Source organism: Dipodomys ordii, unplaced genomic scaffold, assembly GCF_000151885.1.
Source record: "Dipodomys ordii isolate 6190 unplaced genomic scaffold, Dord_2.0 Scaffold53, whole genome shotgun sequence".
In the NCBI taxonomy this organism is placed as follows: Eukaryota; Metazoa; Chordata; class Mammalia; order Rodentia; family Heteromyidae; genus Dipodomys; species Dipodomys ordii.
This window is the reverse complement of record NW_012267269.1, coordinates 1-15,917: the sequence shown is the minus strand read 5'-3', so window position 1 is coordinate 15,917 and position 15,917 is coordinate 1. Positions and strand designations below refer to the sequence as shown.

The window sequence follows — 15,917 nt, the reverse complement described above, 5'->3', positions numbered from 1 at the left end:
AATGTGTTCAGCCTTTACTGGCCTCAGGACTGGAAGCTGAGTTCATCTCCTGATGGAATCTCCTAATCCATAGCAGGGCATACTTCATGCCAGTGGGACAGATTGCATTGTTTGACTTAGTAATTGTTACTTAGAGGGATTACACAATCTGCATGCTGAGAAGCATGTATTTTTCTGGTTATATGTGGCACAACATATTGGCTTGCTGAAGTTTGTTTGCCTGTTTTATTTCTTTTCCCTGAGCAGTTTACTCTTTTGTTGAAGCAAATTTTGTTAAGCTGGCCCAAACACTGAAATATTTAAACTGAAAAGACAAAAAGAAGACATTAATGTCTTAAGTACGTTATGAAACTTACATGCTTTGTTTTCTTAGAAAGTAGGTCTGTCCTGTGTTATGGTAAATCTCTGCCACTGTGGTGTTTGGTTTTGTTTTTCCTTGGCTACTCTATTTTAATAAGTAGAAAAGTGTATTTAAATAAAAATTAGATAATACGTTCCTGTTCATTTACACTAAATTCATTCTGAAACAATGGAGAACTGATTGTTTTTCTTAAAAAATATGAGCTCCTTTAGGACTTTTAAGTTAATAGAATGAAAGCATATATGTGGCGATTTAAGTATATATGGTTGTGTGTGCTAAGTATTGTTGAACACAAGGATGAAGTGGAGACTGAGGATATTAGACACTCCTCTGTCTTTTTATTTTTGGCTTTAAATGGAGGCTAGAGATGGATATACAATTTTTACTGTCCCTCTCCCTTGATGAAATGTTTTCCAGACTTTGGACTTTGGTTACCCCTGTTATAAGAACTGACAGTGGGGTGGAGTATGGACTCATACTCCAGGGAAGCCATGTTTACAGAGTAGTTTTGGACTGAACAGCAGTTAAGCACCGTGTGTGTGTGTGTGTGTGTGTGTGTGTGTGTGTGTGTGTGTGTGTGTGTTTGCTTAATTTATCATTTAAGTATTCAATTATACCTACTTCATGACACTTAAATTAATTAGGGACAGATCACCAAAATTAAATAGGACACGTCATTGGCTCAAGTGGTAAATTACCAGCCTAGAAAGCACCAGTCTCTGAGTTTATACTTCAGTACTGCCATAAATTTACATTTTATTTAGCCAGACATGTTGGTACATACTTGTAATTCTGCCCTCAGGAGACTGATGGAGGAAAATTGCAATTTTGAGGTCAGCATAGGCTATATAGTGAGACTCTGTTTATTAAAAAAAAAGGAAAAGTGCATTTTAAAGACAAGTGGCTATAGCCTGTAAGGATTTTCCTTTCTCACTGTTGTTTTAACTTTTGAAGATTTTGATTGTTTTGGTGGTACTGGAGGTTTAAACTCAGAGCCTTCTCCAGCTAAGCAAGAGACCTATTACTTAAAACATGCTCACCAGCCCTCTTTGCTTTAGTTATGTTCTGAATAGGATCTCTTTCTCTGTCTCTGTCTCTGTCTGTCTGTCTGTCTCTCTCTCTCTCTCTTTAATGCTTTAGCTGTCTTAACTATGGTAGGCACTTTATAACTCCCAGATTTATTGATTGAGATGAAATCTTGCTTACCTTTTGCTCAGCCTGCTTTTAAGTTACAGTTCTCACAATCTGCCTCATAAGTAGCTGTGAATTGTGCTTGTCCTATAAATCTTTTTATCCTCTTTCCCTGTTACCACTAAACCAATGACCAAATGCAGTGATAATTGTTTTTCAAACTTAAAATGCTTGTAGACTTTTGCTTAAAAGCTAGCATAGTTTCTGAGAAGATGCTTGCTTTATTTTTATTTTTTAAATTTTGACTTAAAAATTCAGCTGATAAAGATCAATAACTGTATATTTAGTCTTTCTTCTATATCTTCTCCATGCCACTACACCATGTCCCCTTCCATGATCACCCATTTTATTCCTTCACAAGATGAAATCATTATCTCTATGGTACATGTCCTCCATCCCTTAATTATTAGCATAACCAGAAATGCTATTGATTACAGTGCAGCTTGCAGTTGTATTTGTATTTTTTTTGTATATCACACACCAAATGCAACCAGTGGATTCTATTATATTTTTAAAAATCTGCGTATTCCAACAAATCTCTGCTTAGCATCATTCTTTAGCATAAATATTGCAGTGTTCACATCCAAGTTGAGAATGTTGATTCTGTTTGTTAATGATTTTGGAGTTGAGTAGGATTAAAAACTTTTTTAGTCAGGAAGTTTAAAGTGTTGTAAGTGTTCTGTCTTTGCGACAGAATTGTTAGCTCAGAGGTAGAAAAGATGTTACCATTCACTACAATAAGGCAGTGTGCAAGTCAGAAAGCCTGGGAGAATGCCAGTAGGCTGGTGGAGCTCTGCTTTCAGTTTTTTAAAGTGTGATAGAAATTCTGTGGTAGACTACTTATTGAAGAAAAGCAGGTTGTAGCTGTTTATGTAAGAAATTAGCTAGTGTATATAAATTTGTTATACAGATAAATATTATTTTCTATTTTTATTTGAGAGTATGTGTGTATACACTAGGGCAGGCATGGGCACTGTCTCTTCATGTTTTTGCTCAAGGCTAATGGTCTGCCACTGGATCCATAGCTCCACTTACAGCTTTTTGGTGGTTAATTGGAAGTAAGAGTATCATGGACTTTCTTACCTGGACTGACTTTGAACGTGATCCTTACCTGTCAGCTCCCTCAATAGCTAGTTTACTGTTTTTAAGTGTACCTTAAATTCTACATATATTTAAGTAAAGAACTTTTCTGAACATATTTGACATTTTAATTTATCTTCCCTTTCATTTTTTTCTGAGAACAAGAATATATCAAATGGAGGCATATAGATAAATAGGAATTTTAGAAGGTCTACAGTTTAGATACCAACTTACATTGGAAAAATGTAGTTATTTTTGGACATCTTAGGGGAGGAAGAACGGTTTTTCTTCTTGATCTATACGACTTTTAAAAATAAAACTCCGTTGGTTGCAACCATAAATGATACTGAAGTGGGCGTATGTTGTCTACTGTGTTGATTAGCTGTTTCTTTTCTGTGTGTCTGTGTTAACTCCTTCATGAATAATGCATAGAAATTTCTGTTATACAATTTTCAGTAGACCTCAGCTAACGGATAGATTGACCTCTTTTTATGATGAAAAGCAGTTCTGATTATCTTTCTTTGAGGAATGGATGAGATGATTTTCTGCTAATTATTGTAATTAATTTAGTATACTGGAACTTACCAGTCCTTCAGTAAGTACATTGTTATTTTTCATAAGAATAAAATAATCAGGGTTGGGTGAATTGAACTACCAGTTTATTGTTTAGATTGTAGATGTGTGGAAGATGTTACTTTATTATTAGTTGTTCCTGAAAATACTCAGAATGTTAATTGCTTGTATGATGGACCTCTATATCAGTTCTGTGTATCAGGAATTTTTGATGATTTCAGAGAAATGTAACTTTGACTTGAGGAAGAGAAGTTTAATAAATTCTGTTGGAGAAGTTAAATTACCCACTTTGAAGAAATGAAAAGGTTGTTAAGACCCATATCTTATATTAGATCTAAATTCCAGCTGGCTAAAATTGAAAAACAAATTATTTCTAAAAGAGAAGAACAGTACTAGGAACCATGCCATTTACTTTATATAAAAAAAGATTTATGAAGCAATATAAAACCAAGGAATATAGAGAAATGACATTTGATTCTATAAAGCATTTAACTTGTGCATGATATATAATATTACATATATTCATATATGTACTTAAAAGACAGACTGGGAGGGATTGGGAAGTTGGCTCAGTGGTAGAGCGCTTGCCTTGCAAACATGAGGCCCTGGGTTTGATTCCTCAGCACCATATAAGCAGAAAAAAAGCCAGAAGTGGTGCTGTGGTTCAAGTGGTAAAGCGCTAGCCTTGAGCTGAAGAGCTGAGGGACAGCGCCCAGGCCCAGAGTTCAAGCCCCATGACCGACAAAAAAAAAAAAGACAGACTGGGAAAATGTATTTGTAATATAAATGAGAAATACTTTATATTTACAATAGGCTATGACAAGAATAAGCAAAAACTGCCGTATACAGAATTAGAGGAAGCTGACTGGTGGCTAATGTCTGTGATTTAGCTACTCAAGAGGCTGAGATCTGAGGATCGTGGCTCACTCAGGAGGCTGAGGTCTGAGAATTGTGGTTTGAAGCTGCCCTGGCAGACAAATCCTAGAGATTTTTTTTATCTCTACCTAGCAAAAACTCAGAAGTGGAGGTGTGGCTCAAGTGGTAGAACACTAGTCTTGAGTGAAAACTGAGGGATAGTCCCCAAGCCCTGAGTTCAGCCCCAGTACTGGCACATACACTCTTGTTTCCTCTCTCTCTCTCTCTCTCTCTGCCTCTCTGTATCTTTCTCTCTCCCTCTCTCTCTCTCTCTCTCCCTCTCTCTCCCTCTCTCCCTTTCTTCCTCTCTCTGTCTCTGTCTCTCTCCCTCTTCTCTCCCCCTCTCTCTCTGTCTCTCTCTCTGTCTCTCCCTCCCTCTCTCTCTCCCTCTGTCTCTCTCTCTGTCTCTCTCCCCCCTCTCTCTCCCCCCTCTCTGTCTCTCTCTCTCATACACACACACACAATGATATATCTTTTGTAAATAGACCAATGCATTTGTATAGAGCCATAGGATTTTATAAAGTTTCAAGGAATTTTAGAAATTCTCTAATGCATTGGCATAAGAGGTTCTATGACATATTCATGTTAATAGCCGAACCTAGATTTAGTAGTTTAGTATTCTGTTATAACTTGCAGAATATTTCTTCAGATGTTCCCTTTGGTGAATATCTATAAATGTCTATCAAAGTAATTTTCTCATTGGAGGCTCTTGTGAATACAAATCAACTAATGTCTTACTTGTATGCTCTCATAGTAAATAGGAACTTTTGACTGATTGGAAATAAATTACTGTTTAAGTATGATTCAGAAATATAAGTTATTTGCTTCTATATATAGTTTAAACTGAATAATTTCATTTGTGGATAGAACTTAGTATTGTCTAAATTATCTTATTTACAGCCTGTCATCCAAGTACAACTCAGTAGAATGTGATATATAAAAATTTGTAGAAATTTTGTGCTCAAAACATTTGTGAAAATAAAAATATGCAAAAAATCTACTAAGTGAAGAATATATATTTCCTTCTTTTAATTTTTCTTCTTTTTAATTAATGCTGGCATTTAGGCTTCATCTCAAGGGCTTGGTGCTGTCCTTAGCTTTTTTTTTTTGCTCAAGGCTAGCACCCTATCACTTGAACCACAGCTCTACTTCTGGCATTTGCTATTTAATTGGAGATAAGAGTCTTATGAACTTTCCGCCTGGGTTTGCTTAGAACTGTGATCCTCAGTTGTCAGTCAGCCTTCTAGGTAAGCTAGGATTACAGACATGAACCTGGTTCCTGCTTCCTTAAAGTAATGGAAAATTGTCCTTTTATTTTCTTTTTGCTCATTAAAAACTGGTTTTATAAAACAAGATGAGGTGATTCTAGTCACAATTTTGATGTTTCTGTTCTTTAACCATCAGGATATTAGTGAAGAATCTGATCCAGCACTTGATCTGCATATGTCCTTGGAAGAGCTTTATGCCCAGAATCTCCTGCAGAGACAGGATGAGAATCCACCTTCAGTGGATCTCAGCATGGGGACTGTTTCTGGCTTCACCATGAATGATTATACCCCTTCAAATGCTATGGAGCAGCAGTATGAATGTGAAAGCAGAGTAGCTTGGACTGAGTCTCAGTTACCCAGTGATGTGATGCCATGCACAGACCTTGCTTCTCCTGACCTACTTGATTCAACTGGAAAGGTAGTATTTTAGATGTAGTTTGTGTGTTATCATGAGCTTTGGCACCAAAGAGCTAGTGTTCTGGCTAAGCTCTCCATTTGGAATGAGTGCTCATCTGACACTGAGACAACCTATAAACTTGTTTTGATTATAGGTGGGTTCTTGCTAAATAAAGCACAACTAATTAGAGTACACGTATAATGTTGAAATCACACTCCAAAGTCTAGTTTTTCTTTCCATGTGACTTGTCTTTCAGGGTTCTGAGTATTTGATTGAACAGCGCTCCCTGGCCTGTAATGCCGAAAGTGTCATACTGCAGAATATGTCCAAAGAATCTTTTGAGAGGACTATTACTATAGCAAAAGGCAATTCTAGTCTAGGTAAGTTTTTCATTTTCTAAATATCTCTACTCCTCAAACCTTGTGCAGGAGAGAGCTTGATCTTGGTAGGGTTTTGTTGTTGTTGTTTTGTTTTGTTTTTGCTACAGATCAGAAAACCAATGTTAGAATCTCAGTCTCTTTCTCTCCCTCCCTCAGAAATTTTCTTGTAGTTTTTTGTGGTTTTTCTATTCATGTATTTGTTATTTTTCTAAAACAGTTAACAGTTTTGTTTATTTCATACTGGCTTAACTCCTTCATTCTCTTAATTATTTCAAAGTATTCAAAAGCCTCATTTACCTTCAAGTAAAAGATATATGAATTGTTTGTGTTTGAAATAGCAAATCAGAAAAGGAATTCTTAGAAAATGGAAAGTCATCAATTTGAAATTCTAAATTCTTTGGAAAAGGGAATTATTAGTTTTGTTTTGAATGTTGCTAGTTATGCACAAGTCAGTTTGTATTTAGTTTCTTTCATTTACTGGAATAAAGACTAAAGACATCCAGGTGTGCTACCACCAGATATAAATGCCAGTTCCTCAATAGTTCTTTCCAGGTGGCAGGTTTCTAAAGTCCTCTGTTGCTGAGTGTTTTGACTGGTTAATCATCACAAAACCCTCAGAAATGGGCAAAGAAGATTTCCTTTGGAAATAAAACCCTAATTATAATAGCTAAAACTGTTAGGACAGAGTACATTTGTTCTCTCATTGAATATAAATAGTCATGTGATTCAGCCTTGTCCTCATTCCTCTATGTGAATGAGAGATCCTATATTCTGTGTGCTCCAGTACTGCCTGAGACTCCAGTGAACTCTTTGTCAGAGCTATTACTCCTTCTAGGACAAAATTAATCAGCACCCTTTACACTGATATGGCAGGGCCTTGTTTCTTGGTTAAATCTGAGACTTAGCAGAAGAATCCAGCAGTGCTTATTGGATGAGGAAGACTCCCATCTCTGTCACGTAGATTTTATTCTATATGGGGCTCATTGGGTACTTCCTAACAACAGTGGCCAAGTTAAAACTTATAGCAGGGGATTTCTAAGACTTGTGGTATTTCATGATAGGAAACAAGACCCATAACTTTCCATAAATCATTAATTAGGAGATAGGTATTATCAATATGTTACAGTGTCATTTATTTCATCTGTTCAAGTTCCTACAGTGTTTCTACAACTATCTTACTCAGAATACTAACGTTATAGCTGTCCAAAGACCCAAGTTTAATAGTTTGAGATGTGGTAAACTTTAAGGAGACAAATGCTCTTTTGGGATTACTTCTCAGTACTTTCATATTGTGATGTACATTGTGGAGTTCTGAGACATGATCATAGAATGCAGTTTTATTTAGCCACAGAGCCCATTTTTGTTGTTATTGTTGAACAACTCATAACAGAAAAAGCCTACTTGAGAAGTCCTATTCTAATTCAGTGACCAAACATACATTGTTCTGTATACTCTGGGCAGTGTACTTCAGTACCATGATATAATCCCTTTACTCAGAGAACATGAGTTTAATGAAGTAAGCAAGTGGACATGGAATCCTGAGGTATTAAACTACTATTCGTGCTGTGAGACACATACAGATAAAAAGGAAGGGCCTCTTGAAGGAAAGAAGAGGAGATGTTTCATAGGCAGATGAGGAACTGGAAGAAGCTGCAGAGCTAAGGCAGAGATATGAGAACATGTGTCTGTGTGATGTCTGGCAAAGTAAGCAAGTGGTCAGGGTTATGTGCAGGATGCAAAACTTCTTATCCTCCTAAAAGGACAAAAGTGGGACACAGTCAAGATACGTTTTAGGAAGGCCATTGCAGTGTAGTTTAGAGACAGTGTGGAAGCAGTAAGAAGCTCTTTTAGGAGCTACAGTTTGATCCGTGTGATCATATAATTTCATTAACTGGCATTGAGAACCTATTTTTAGTATACTGAAGCAATGTTAAATTCTCTCATCTTTTCTTCATCTATTGAGATGATTAGGACTTTCTTGTATATTTTTTGTTAGTAAATTAGTTCCATTGATTTTTTTTAACATGGTTAAATACACATGACATAAAATTGACCACCTTTACTATTTAAGTATGCTCACACTGTTATGTAAACATCACTAGTTGATTTCCTAGACTTTTTCTAGCTTTCAGTTTAGGATAGAGGTACATTTTAAATTATAGCCCATGAATTTTCTTTTGTTTTTAGTTTTCAACTATTTTTTATTGAACACTTTATACCAAGTATTTTAAAAGATACTCTGTGTATCTGTCTGTCAGTTAATTTTTTATCCAACCCAACACTAAGGTTAGGCTAGGGATTATTATCTTCAATGTACAGCTCAGCAAACTGAGGACTGAATCAAGTTAAGACAGTTGTTCAAAGTCACACTGATTGGAAATGATGAACAGATATTTGTAAGTAGTCTGTTTTCTATGGAACATAATTCAGACTATTCTTCTGTACTTCTCCCAAGAAAAATCATGGAGAGGTCTTTGAAGTTTCAACCAAAATCTAGTTAGCAGATATTATGTCCATCCTGTTGAATTCTCCAAATCATTATTTAGTGGAAGGAAAGTGTAAAGTTCGTTATATGGGTGATGTGACCTAATAACCTTATATGCTGGTACAGTGGTGAGTTCATTATACAATTAAAAATGAATTCAGAGGTCATGTCAACCATAACTCATAATGACATTTTGATATTGCTTTATTGAGGAGTGCATAGTACTAATTAAAACAAGACAATAAATTAAATTCCCAGTGAGGATTCCTGAGCTAAATTTTGTTTTGTTGTCATATATTTTGATTTTAACATAGTATAGTTGTTTCAGAAATCCTGGTGGGAAGGCTGGCTATATCTGTAAATTATCACCTATGGAAACACTTAAGAGCTGACCTCTGTGTTCATTACAAAAAACTGAGATGAAGCTGGGTGCCAGTGGCTCACGCCTGTAAGCCTAGCTACTCAGAACACTGAGATCTGAGTATCATGGTTCAAAGCCAGCCTGGGCAGTAAAGTCCATGAGACTCTTATCTCCAATTAACCATGAGAAAACTGGAAGTGGTGCTGTGGCTCAAGTGGTAGAGCACCCATCTTGAGCTGAAGAGCTCAGAAATAGTGCCCAGGCCCAGAATTCAAGCTCCACAACAAAAAAAAAAAAAAACTGAGATGAAATAATATATATAATTGTTTGTTGTTTTATGGTAAGGGAAAATGTCTTCTTGCTGGATTCTGGTGGCTCATGACTGTAATCCTAGCTACCCAAGAGGCTGAAATCAGAGGATCGTGGTTCAAAGCCAGCCTAGGAGGAAAGTCCATGAAACGCTTTTATCTTTAACCACCAAAAAAGCCAAAAGTGGAGGTATGGTTCAAGTAGAAGGGCCTTAGCCTTGAGCAAAAAAATCTCAAGAGACAGTGCCTAGGCCCTATTCAAGTGCCTAGGCCCTAATCAAGTGCCAGGACTCACTCCCTCCCCCACTAAAAGTATCCTGTTAAAACATTTAAAAGTAGTATGATTCTAGCAATATTTTAAATATATAAGATAATGTTTCTTACTAGGAGTCTGAATTTCCTGTAGCTAGGCATAAGGTATTGGGCTAAAGTCATAATTTAGATCATTTTTCAAAAAGTTTATAATACTTTCTGATTTGGTATAATTTATATTAATTGGAAAGATAGTCTTTATTTTTAATACATAGAAAGAAACCTGTATATAAATGTGTGACTTTTATCAAAAAAGATTTTTATGAATACCATGATACTTCTTATTTTGTTTAATTACATCATTTTTGAAAGAAAATTTGACCATTTCACTTAATTGTATTTACATTATTTTTCCAAAAGTTTTAAACATAATTTTAAATGTTTATATCTTGAAGGAATAAGATGAGTGTAGAATGGGAAGGGAATTTACTCAGACAGAATATCGTGAGCAGGCATTATTGAGGAAGTAATATTAAATTAAGAGAGGCAATTAGTTATGTGAGACCTACAAAAAAAGTAACAGTATCAGAGACTCCAAAATGGTAAGGGGCTAGATGGATTTCCAGAAGAAGGGTGTTATGGCTGGAATGCAGGAAACCAAAGACTACAAAGGAAGCATGCACATTGGGAGAGGGCAGGTCACCAGTGCCCTCTACACTGTCCAAGCAAATGTGTTGTATGTTAATACAGTAGGGACCACTTGGAGGTTTGTATCCAAAAGAATGATGGGGTGTGATTTCATTTTTCTGAATGGTCTCTCTGCTGTAAGGAATGCATGAAAGCAATATTGGAAACAGTTGTAAAAAGTTGAGCAAACATTATAGTTCAGTTCAGGATTGGAATTAGAAATGAAGGAAATTAAGTGGATTTAAGATAAATTACAGAGATATAAGTGATATGTGTTGCTGATGCATTAAATATAAGGATAGGAGAGAGGTAAGGCTCCAGAATAACTCCAGTATTTATTTATTTATTTATTTATTTTTGGATAAGGGAGAATAGCATGGCAGCATTATTCACCAAGGAGGATAAGAGGTGGTGAAAATTTGAAAGTTCAACTTTATACTCTTTTAAGATTGCATTTCCTATCATGATACGAATTCCAGGAGATATGTCAAGAAGACTGGATGTTCAGTGAGACATTGCCCTCATAGCACTTCAAAGATAAAACATCAATAGGTTACCTTCGGGCACTATGGTAGTAGTAGAGATTGTAAGACTTGAGTACAAGAGGACAGGAAGAAGCGAGGGAGGAGACGGGGGGGGGGCAGATGTCATCCTCAGTGGACTGGGCTTGGAAGGAAAGACAGCACAAATAAAAGTCATTGCTAGAAAATAAAAAAAGGACTTGTGCTGTTATAAATTCTGTACAGTGCTTTTTATAGCTTCAGAATAGTATATAGTACCTATTTGAGAACAAACAAATGAGTTAGAAATAAGGTAGTAGCAGGCAAGTTTTTTAACTTGTAGAATTAATTTCCCATTTGTAATCTTGTTTTATTCTCTTAAATATGTAAGGGAGGAATTGTTATTATAACATTGATCTGATAGTTAGTGTAATGTCCCTGAGAGAATTTTGTATTTAAAACCAAAATGTAATCTCAACACATCATATGGTCTAAATTATATTCAGTTCACTGTATGGAGATGTTTATTTTATTAAACATAGAGTAGTTTATCTTCAGATAATTTCACAAACTTTTCTCTGAGTTTGAACTCAGGACCTTACTTTTCCTCAGCAGGAACTCTACCACTAGATCCATGTTCCAGTCCTCTTGGCTTTAGTTTATTTTTCATTTTCCCCCCAGGACCATTCTCAGACTGTGATGCTCAAACCACTGTCTCCCAAGTAACAGATTACAAGCCGATCCCACAAGATTCTGCCCTAATTTCACAAACATTTTAACACTTACCTTAAAATATTTTGTTGGAAAAACTGTTTTTATTGATGAAACATGTTACTCTTTTTTAGTTGTGAATCTATAGTGATTATTAAGGTGAATTTGAAAATTATCTATAAAACCATATCTATACTCTTTTTATTCCATAGGGATGACAGTGAGTGCTAATAAAGATGGCTTGGGGATGATTGTTCGAAGCATTATTCATGGAGGTGCCATTAGTCGAGATGGCCGGATTGCTATTGGGGACTGCATTTTGTCTATCAATGAAGAATCTACCATCAGTTTAACCAATGCCCAAGCACGAGCCATGTTGAGAAGACATTCTCTCATTGGACCTGATATAAAGTAAGTCTTATTTGAACCCTAGTTTGGCTTAGGAAATGCAGGAGTTTCAGTTAATTAGAATGTTTTTAGGAGATACTCTATTTAATGTGCTTAGTAGTCTCTTTAAGATTATAACACTACTGAAATTTTGCCAACAGTATTACTTGGCATTTTTATTTTACTTCTCCAATGGTTCCTATACAAACCCCGCCTGAGAGAGATACTTCAGAGAGAGAGATGTGAATTTTTACAGAGCTTCTCAGAAAGAAGTGCAGACTAGACTCCTGTTGTCTCCTGATTGTCCTATATAAATTCTAGAATCAAGCCCTTTCTTTATAAGGGCTCACCATGAAAAACATTAAATATGACAGCATGTATCTGATCTTTGTCTTTCTTGAACTATTTCATGACCCAAAGGGATTCACTCATGAATTTAATATCATTTACTAGAGGTTATATATGTTGGCAGGAAGTGCTTTTAAAATTTTCCATAATCCTATAATGTTCTAAAAACATGTAATATATTGACTTAGTGTTTACCTTGCTAAACATTTTTTGAGTAAGCATGAAAATCAACTTATGACTTCATTGTCACACCTCATCAGTGTGGCTTTTTCCTCTAATATTAATCACTGAATATTTGTGTTTAATGTATAAGGGTTAAAACCATAAAATAAGAACTCAGGAAAAGATTCTTTACCTTAAACAGATGTAATGATTACCAGTACAAGGGACTTTTCTTTATTAATGTTGGTTTACTGAGGGCATTCTGTTCTACTGGTTCCTTGGCAAAGTATGTATTGCTAAAGCTTAGGTAAAAAGACCTATATTTGCAATCTGTTTTCCATTCTTCATCAATAAAAATTGTAGAAGGGAACATACCATTTTGAGTGATTTCTGCTTTTTATCAAGATTTTTTTTTGGTCAGCTTCACTATGTTTTGGTCAGCTTCACTTTTATGTTTTTTGCTTGCCTCTTTTACTTCTCTTTTTCAGTAAAGCAGTTCATATGACTATTCCTTAATTATCTTCAGTGAAAGTAAACATCATTAAAAATGTCGATCCCTCTGTCACACAAAAGCAGAGATGCTTGAAGTGCTTTCCTCACCACTATGACCATGTTACTTCATTTTGCCTAAAAGAGGAAGTGCTGCAGGAGTTGTAGCACACAGAATAGGTTGGCACACAGTGCAGATACCTAATAACTGCAATTGGATTTGCAGTGGTATGATGTACATGCTGGGCTGTGTGCCTGACACACGTCCCCGGCACATGTTTTGATATTCTGAGCACTTAGCATCAATGCTTGATGCTAGCCTTACTTTTCAGTTCTACTGACTGCTTCAAAGTAAGACCTTTGTGACATCAGTTTGATGTAAGTCATGTGTATAGTCAGTTCTAGAGAAGTTTGGAGGCATATTTTTTAAGCCGTCTTCCCTAATATTTTCATTCTGTGTATTTATATAGGTCTTCTACCCTTGACTTGCTGATTCAGCAAGTCAAAATACCAATTCCTGTGGGCAACAGCTTTATTTTGACCTTGAAAGGATAACTAGGTGTCTTAAAAATTTGCTTTATAATCTCAGGGATCAAAATGTCCTGTGAAATTTTCCATTTAAAACAAACAAAAAAATCTGTAATCTTTCTTCCCCTGGAAATCAACTTGTCAGTCAATCTCACACGTATACACATCACACAATCATAACCACAAAATGCATGGATTTCTTCTTAACTGTCCTACTAATGCTCTGATTTAGATGAATAGAATCCACTCATTGAGTAAGTAATAGAGAGAAATAAAAGAAAGTCAAGTCATCTTTACATAATCCTTTTCCAGAAAGAGCAGTGTGTTAGACGGTGAAACAAAAATAGGTGCTTAGATTGACTGGGGTTGAGTAGTGGGTTTTCTGTGTTATGCATTGAGTGTTTTGGGTCACATCCATTTCTGTCACTTACCTTTCAAGAAGCAAAAGTTAGAATTACCTTAAAAGCTATATGAGCAATCCTCCCAAAAGGAAAGTATGCTGTTTCATTATTCTGAGTGGAATTGTAACACTGCCTCTGGCCAGTTCAGCTTTTTTATACTACTGCCTTGCACCTAAGCTTGTTCCTCATCACCTTCTTTATTTCTTATTATAAACCTTACTTAATCTGGGGAGGTGGTAGTGAGAGGTCTATGGTAGAGACTTAAAAATAAAAGAATCTGGCTCAGTTACATAACTATTGGCTATGTTTAAAAAAATGCTTATTGAGACAATGCACTGGCTTTCTTTTTTGCTCTTTACTATAGATAGCTAGGAACTTTGTGTGCATTCATGCATGCCTGGATAGATCATTTGAGTTTCAAGAGTTCAAGAACAGCCAGTTTAAGTTCCAGGTTTCATTATTTTGTATGGAAGCCAGATGTGAAGCCTCACCAGAATGCATTTTGTTTCACTTCTCCCTCCACCTTGCCAGGAGCTCTTATATTTCTGTAATAATAGCCAGAGTTTTGTGCTTAGCAGCAGCTGCTTATAACATCTGCCAGATAATTACTGAGCTGAATCAGAATTCACCTGCCTTAACCTCAAGTGTGGGATGAATTCCTGATCAAGGAATAAAAGATTGATTGCAGTCCCATTTTTCCATGCTTGTTAATAATCACTGCTATAGACACCAGTAAAGAGCAGATGCTTTTCTGGGGGAGGTGTAGATGAGAGGAGGTGGAAAGCAGGGGGGGCGGGGGGGGAATAACCAGGAGCACCCACTTTTAACTACATATGTATGCATCTCACATTCAGCACAAGACATTGACATTTGTTAACACCATTGTAAAAAGATGCCACGGCGTATGCTTCACATTCTAGATTTTCTTCAGCACCTGCTGACGATCGAGCCCCCTTTTATATGTGAGTATCGGTGATTCAAAAGCTCATTATGGCTGTGTGTTGCAAGTTGTCTGTGAAAACCATTGCGTGTTTTTGTAGTCCCAATGAAAGGATAGATCAAGATATAGATTCAGTGTATACAGCCTTGGCTTTTCCCCTTCATTTATATAAGAACATAAATTCCAACAGAGCTATGCTACTGTTCACGTTTTCATGTTGCCATGATGACTAGGAACTCATTTCCAGCCACTCAGCTTTCAAGCATTTCTGTGAGGGAATGATCTTGTCGGCCTGTGCAGGAGCACTCTATATTAATAGCTGTTTCACATTTCGACATCACTGACAGTAGTTGTTTTTCTTCTTCACGTGTAACCAGAGTTGGTTTATGTTAGTTTATGTTTGAGAATTGTGAACTCAATTCTCAAAAAAGCTGTCTCTGTGCATTTATGCGGTTTGTAACTCAGCTTTGATGTTCTCTGTTGGTGATCTGGTAGTTTTTGTGTGGTCTTGTGACCCAGCATGTGTTGGAATTGCTCTGCATGTGCTGTTGCATTGTGGGATTATGAGAAGCTTGTTCTGGTGACTTGGTTGTTGACACTGAGCTAAATATCTGTGGAAACTGCCTTCTGTTTTTTGTTTTGGTTTTTGGTTTTGTTTTTTTGGCAGCACTAGGGTTTGAATTAAGAATTTTGCACTTGCTAAGCAGGTACTTGAGCCAACACTCTAGCCCTGAGCTTTCTTCTTTTGCTCTTTCTCACTAGTAGCCAAAGGATCAGGAAAATGTTTGTAAAAGCTACTATGCCCCAATCTTTGTCAAAAGAAAAATAGCTTTAAGCAAATGTAGAGGAAAATTCATCTTCAACATTATTTGAGATACTATTTTATTATTATTGCATTTATGTCCTATATTTGCCTCTTACTTTTGCTGTTTTTTTTCCTTTTTCTTTGGCTTATTCTCCTTTTTCACTGTTTTTGATTTCTGTACCCTTTGCTTGTATATAAGTTTCCTGTTTTTTCTAAAGGGTTTTTTTTTAATGAGTTTTCTGGACTCTTCAATAATAATACCAGTTTTATGAAATACAGTGTTTTAAATTTTAGTGTTTTAAATTTCTTTTTATTTTATAAATACGAGCCTTTCCTGATGTAATGCACTGCATATTTTTGACACATTAATTTTGAAGGGATGACAGCA

The 15,917-nt window shown here is 36.0% G+C and overlaps 1 protein-coding gene across 1 annotated transcript in view; it reads left to right on the top strand.

The window, feature by feature from the left end:
- Nucleotides 1-14,746, top strand: part of LOC105988961 (multiple PDZ domain protein-like) — a gene marked incomplete at its 3' end in the record, with an annotated part of 92,919 nt that extends 78,173 nt beyond the window's left edge. Inside the window, exons 20-23 of the mRNA XM_013020753.1 lie at nt 5,525-5,806; nt 6,042-6,165; nt 11,682-11,880; nt 14,705-14,746. Coding sequence (XP_012876207.1) covers nt 5,525-5,806; nt 6,042-6,165; nt 11,682-11,880; nt 14,705-14,746 — 647 coding nt within the window. The remainder of the gene's footprint in view (nt 1-5,524; nt 5,807-6,041; nt 6,166-11,681; nt 11,881-14,704) is intronic.
- Between the last annotated feature and the right edge of the window lie 1,171 nt (nt 14,747-15,917).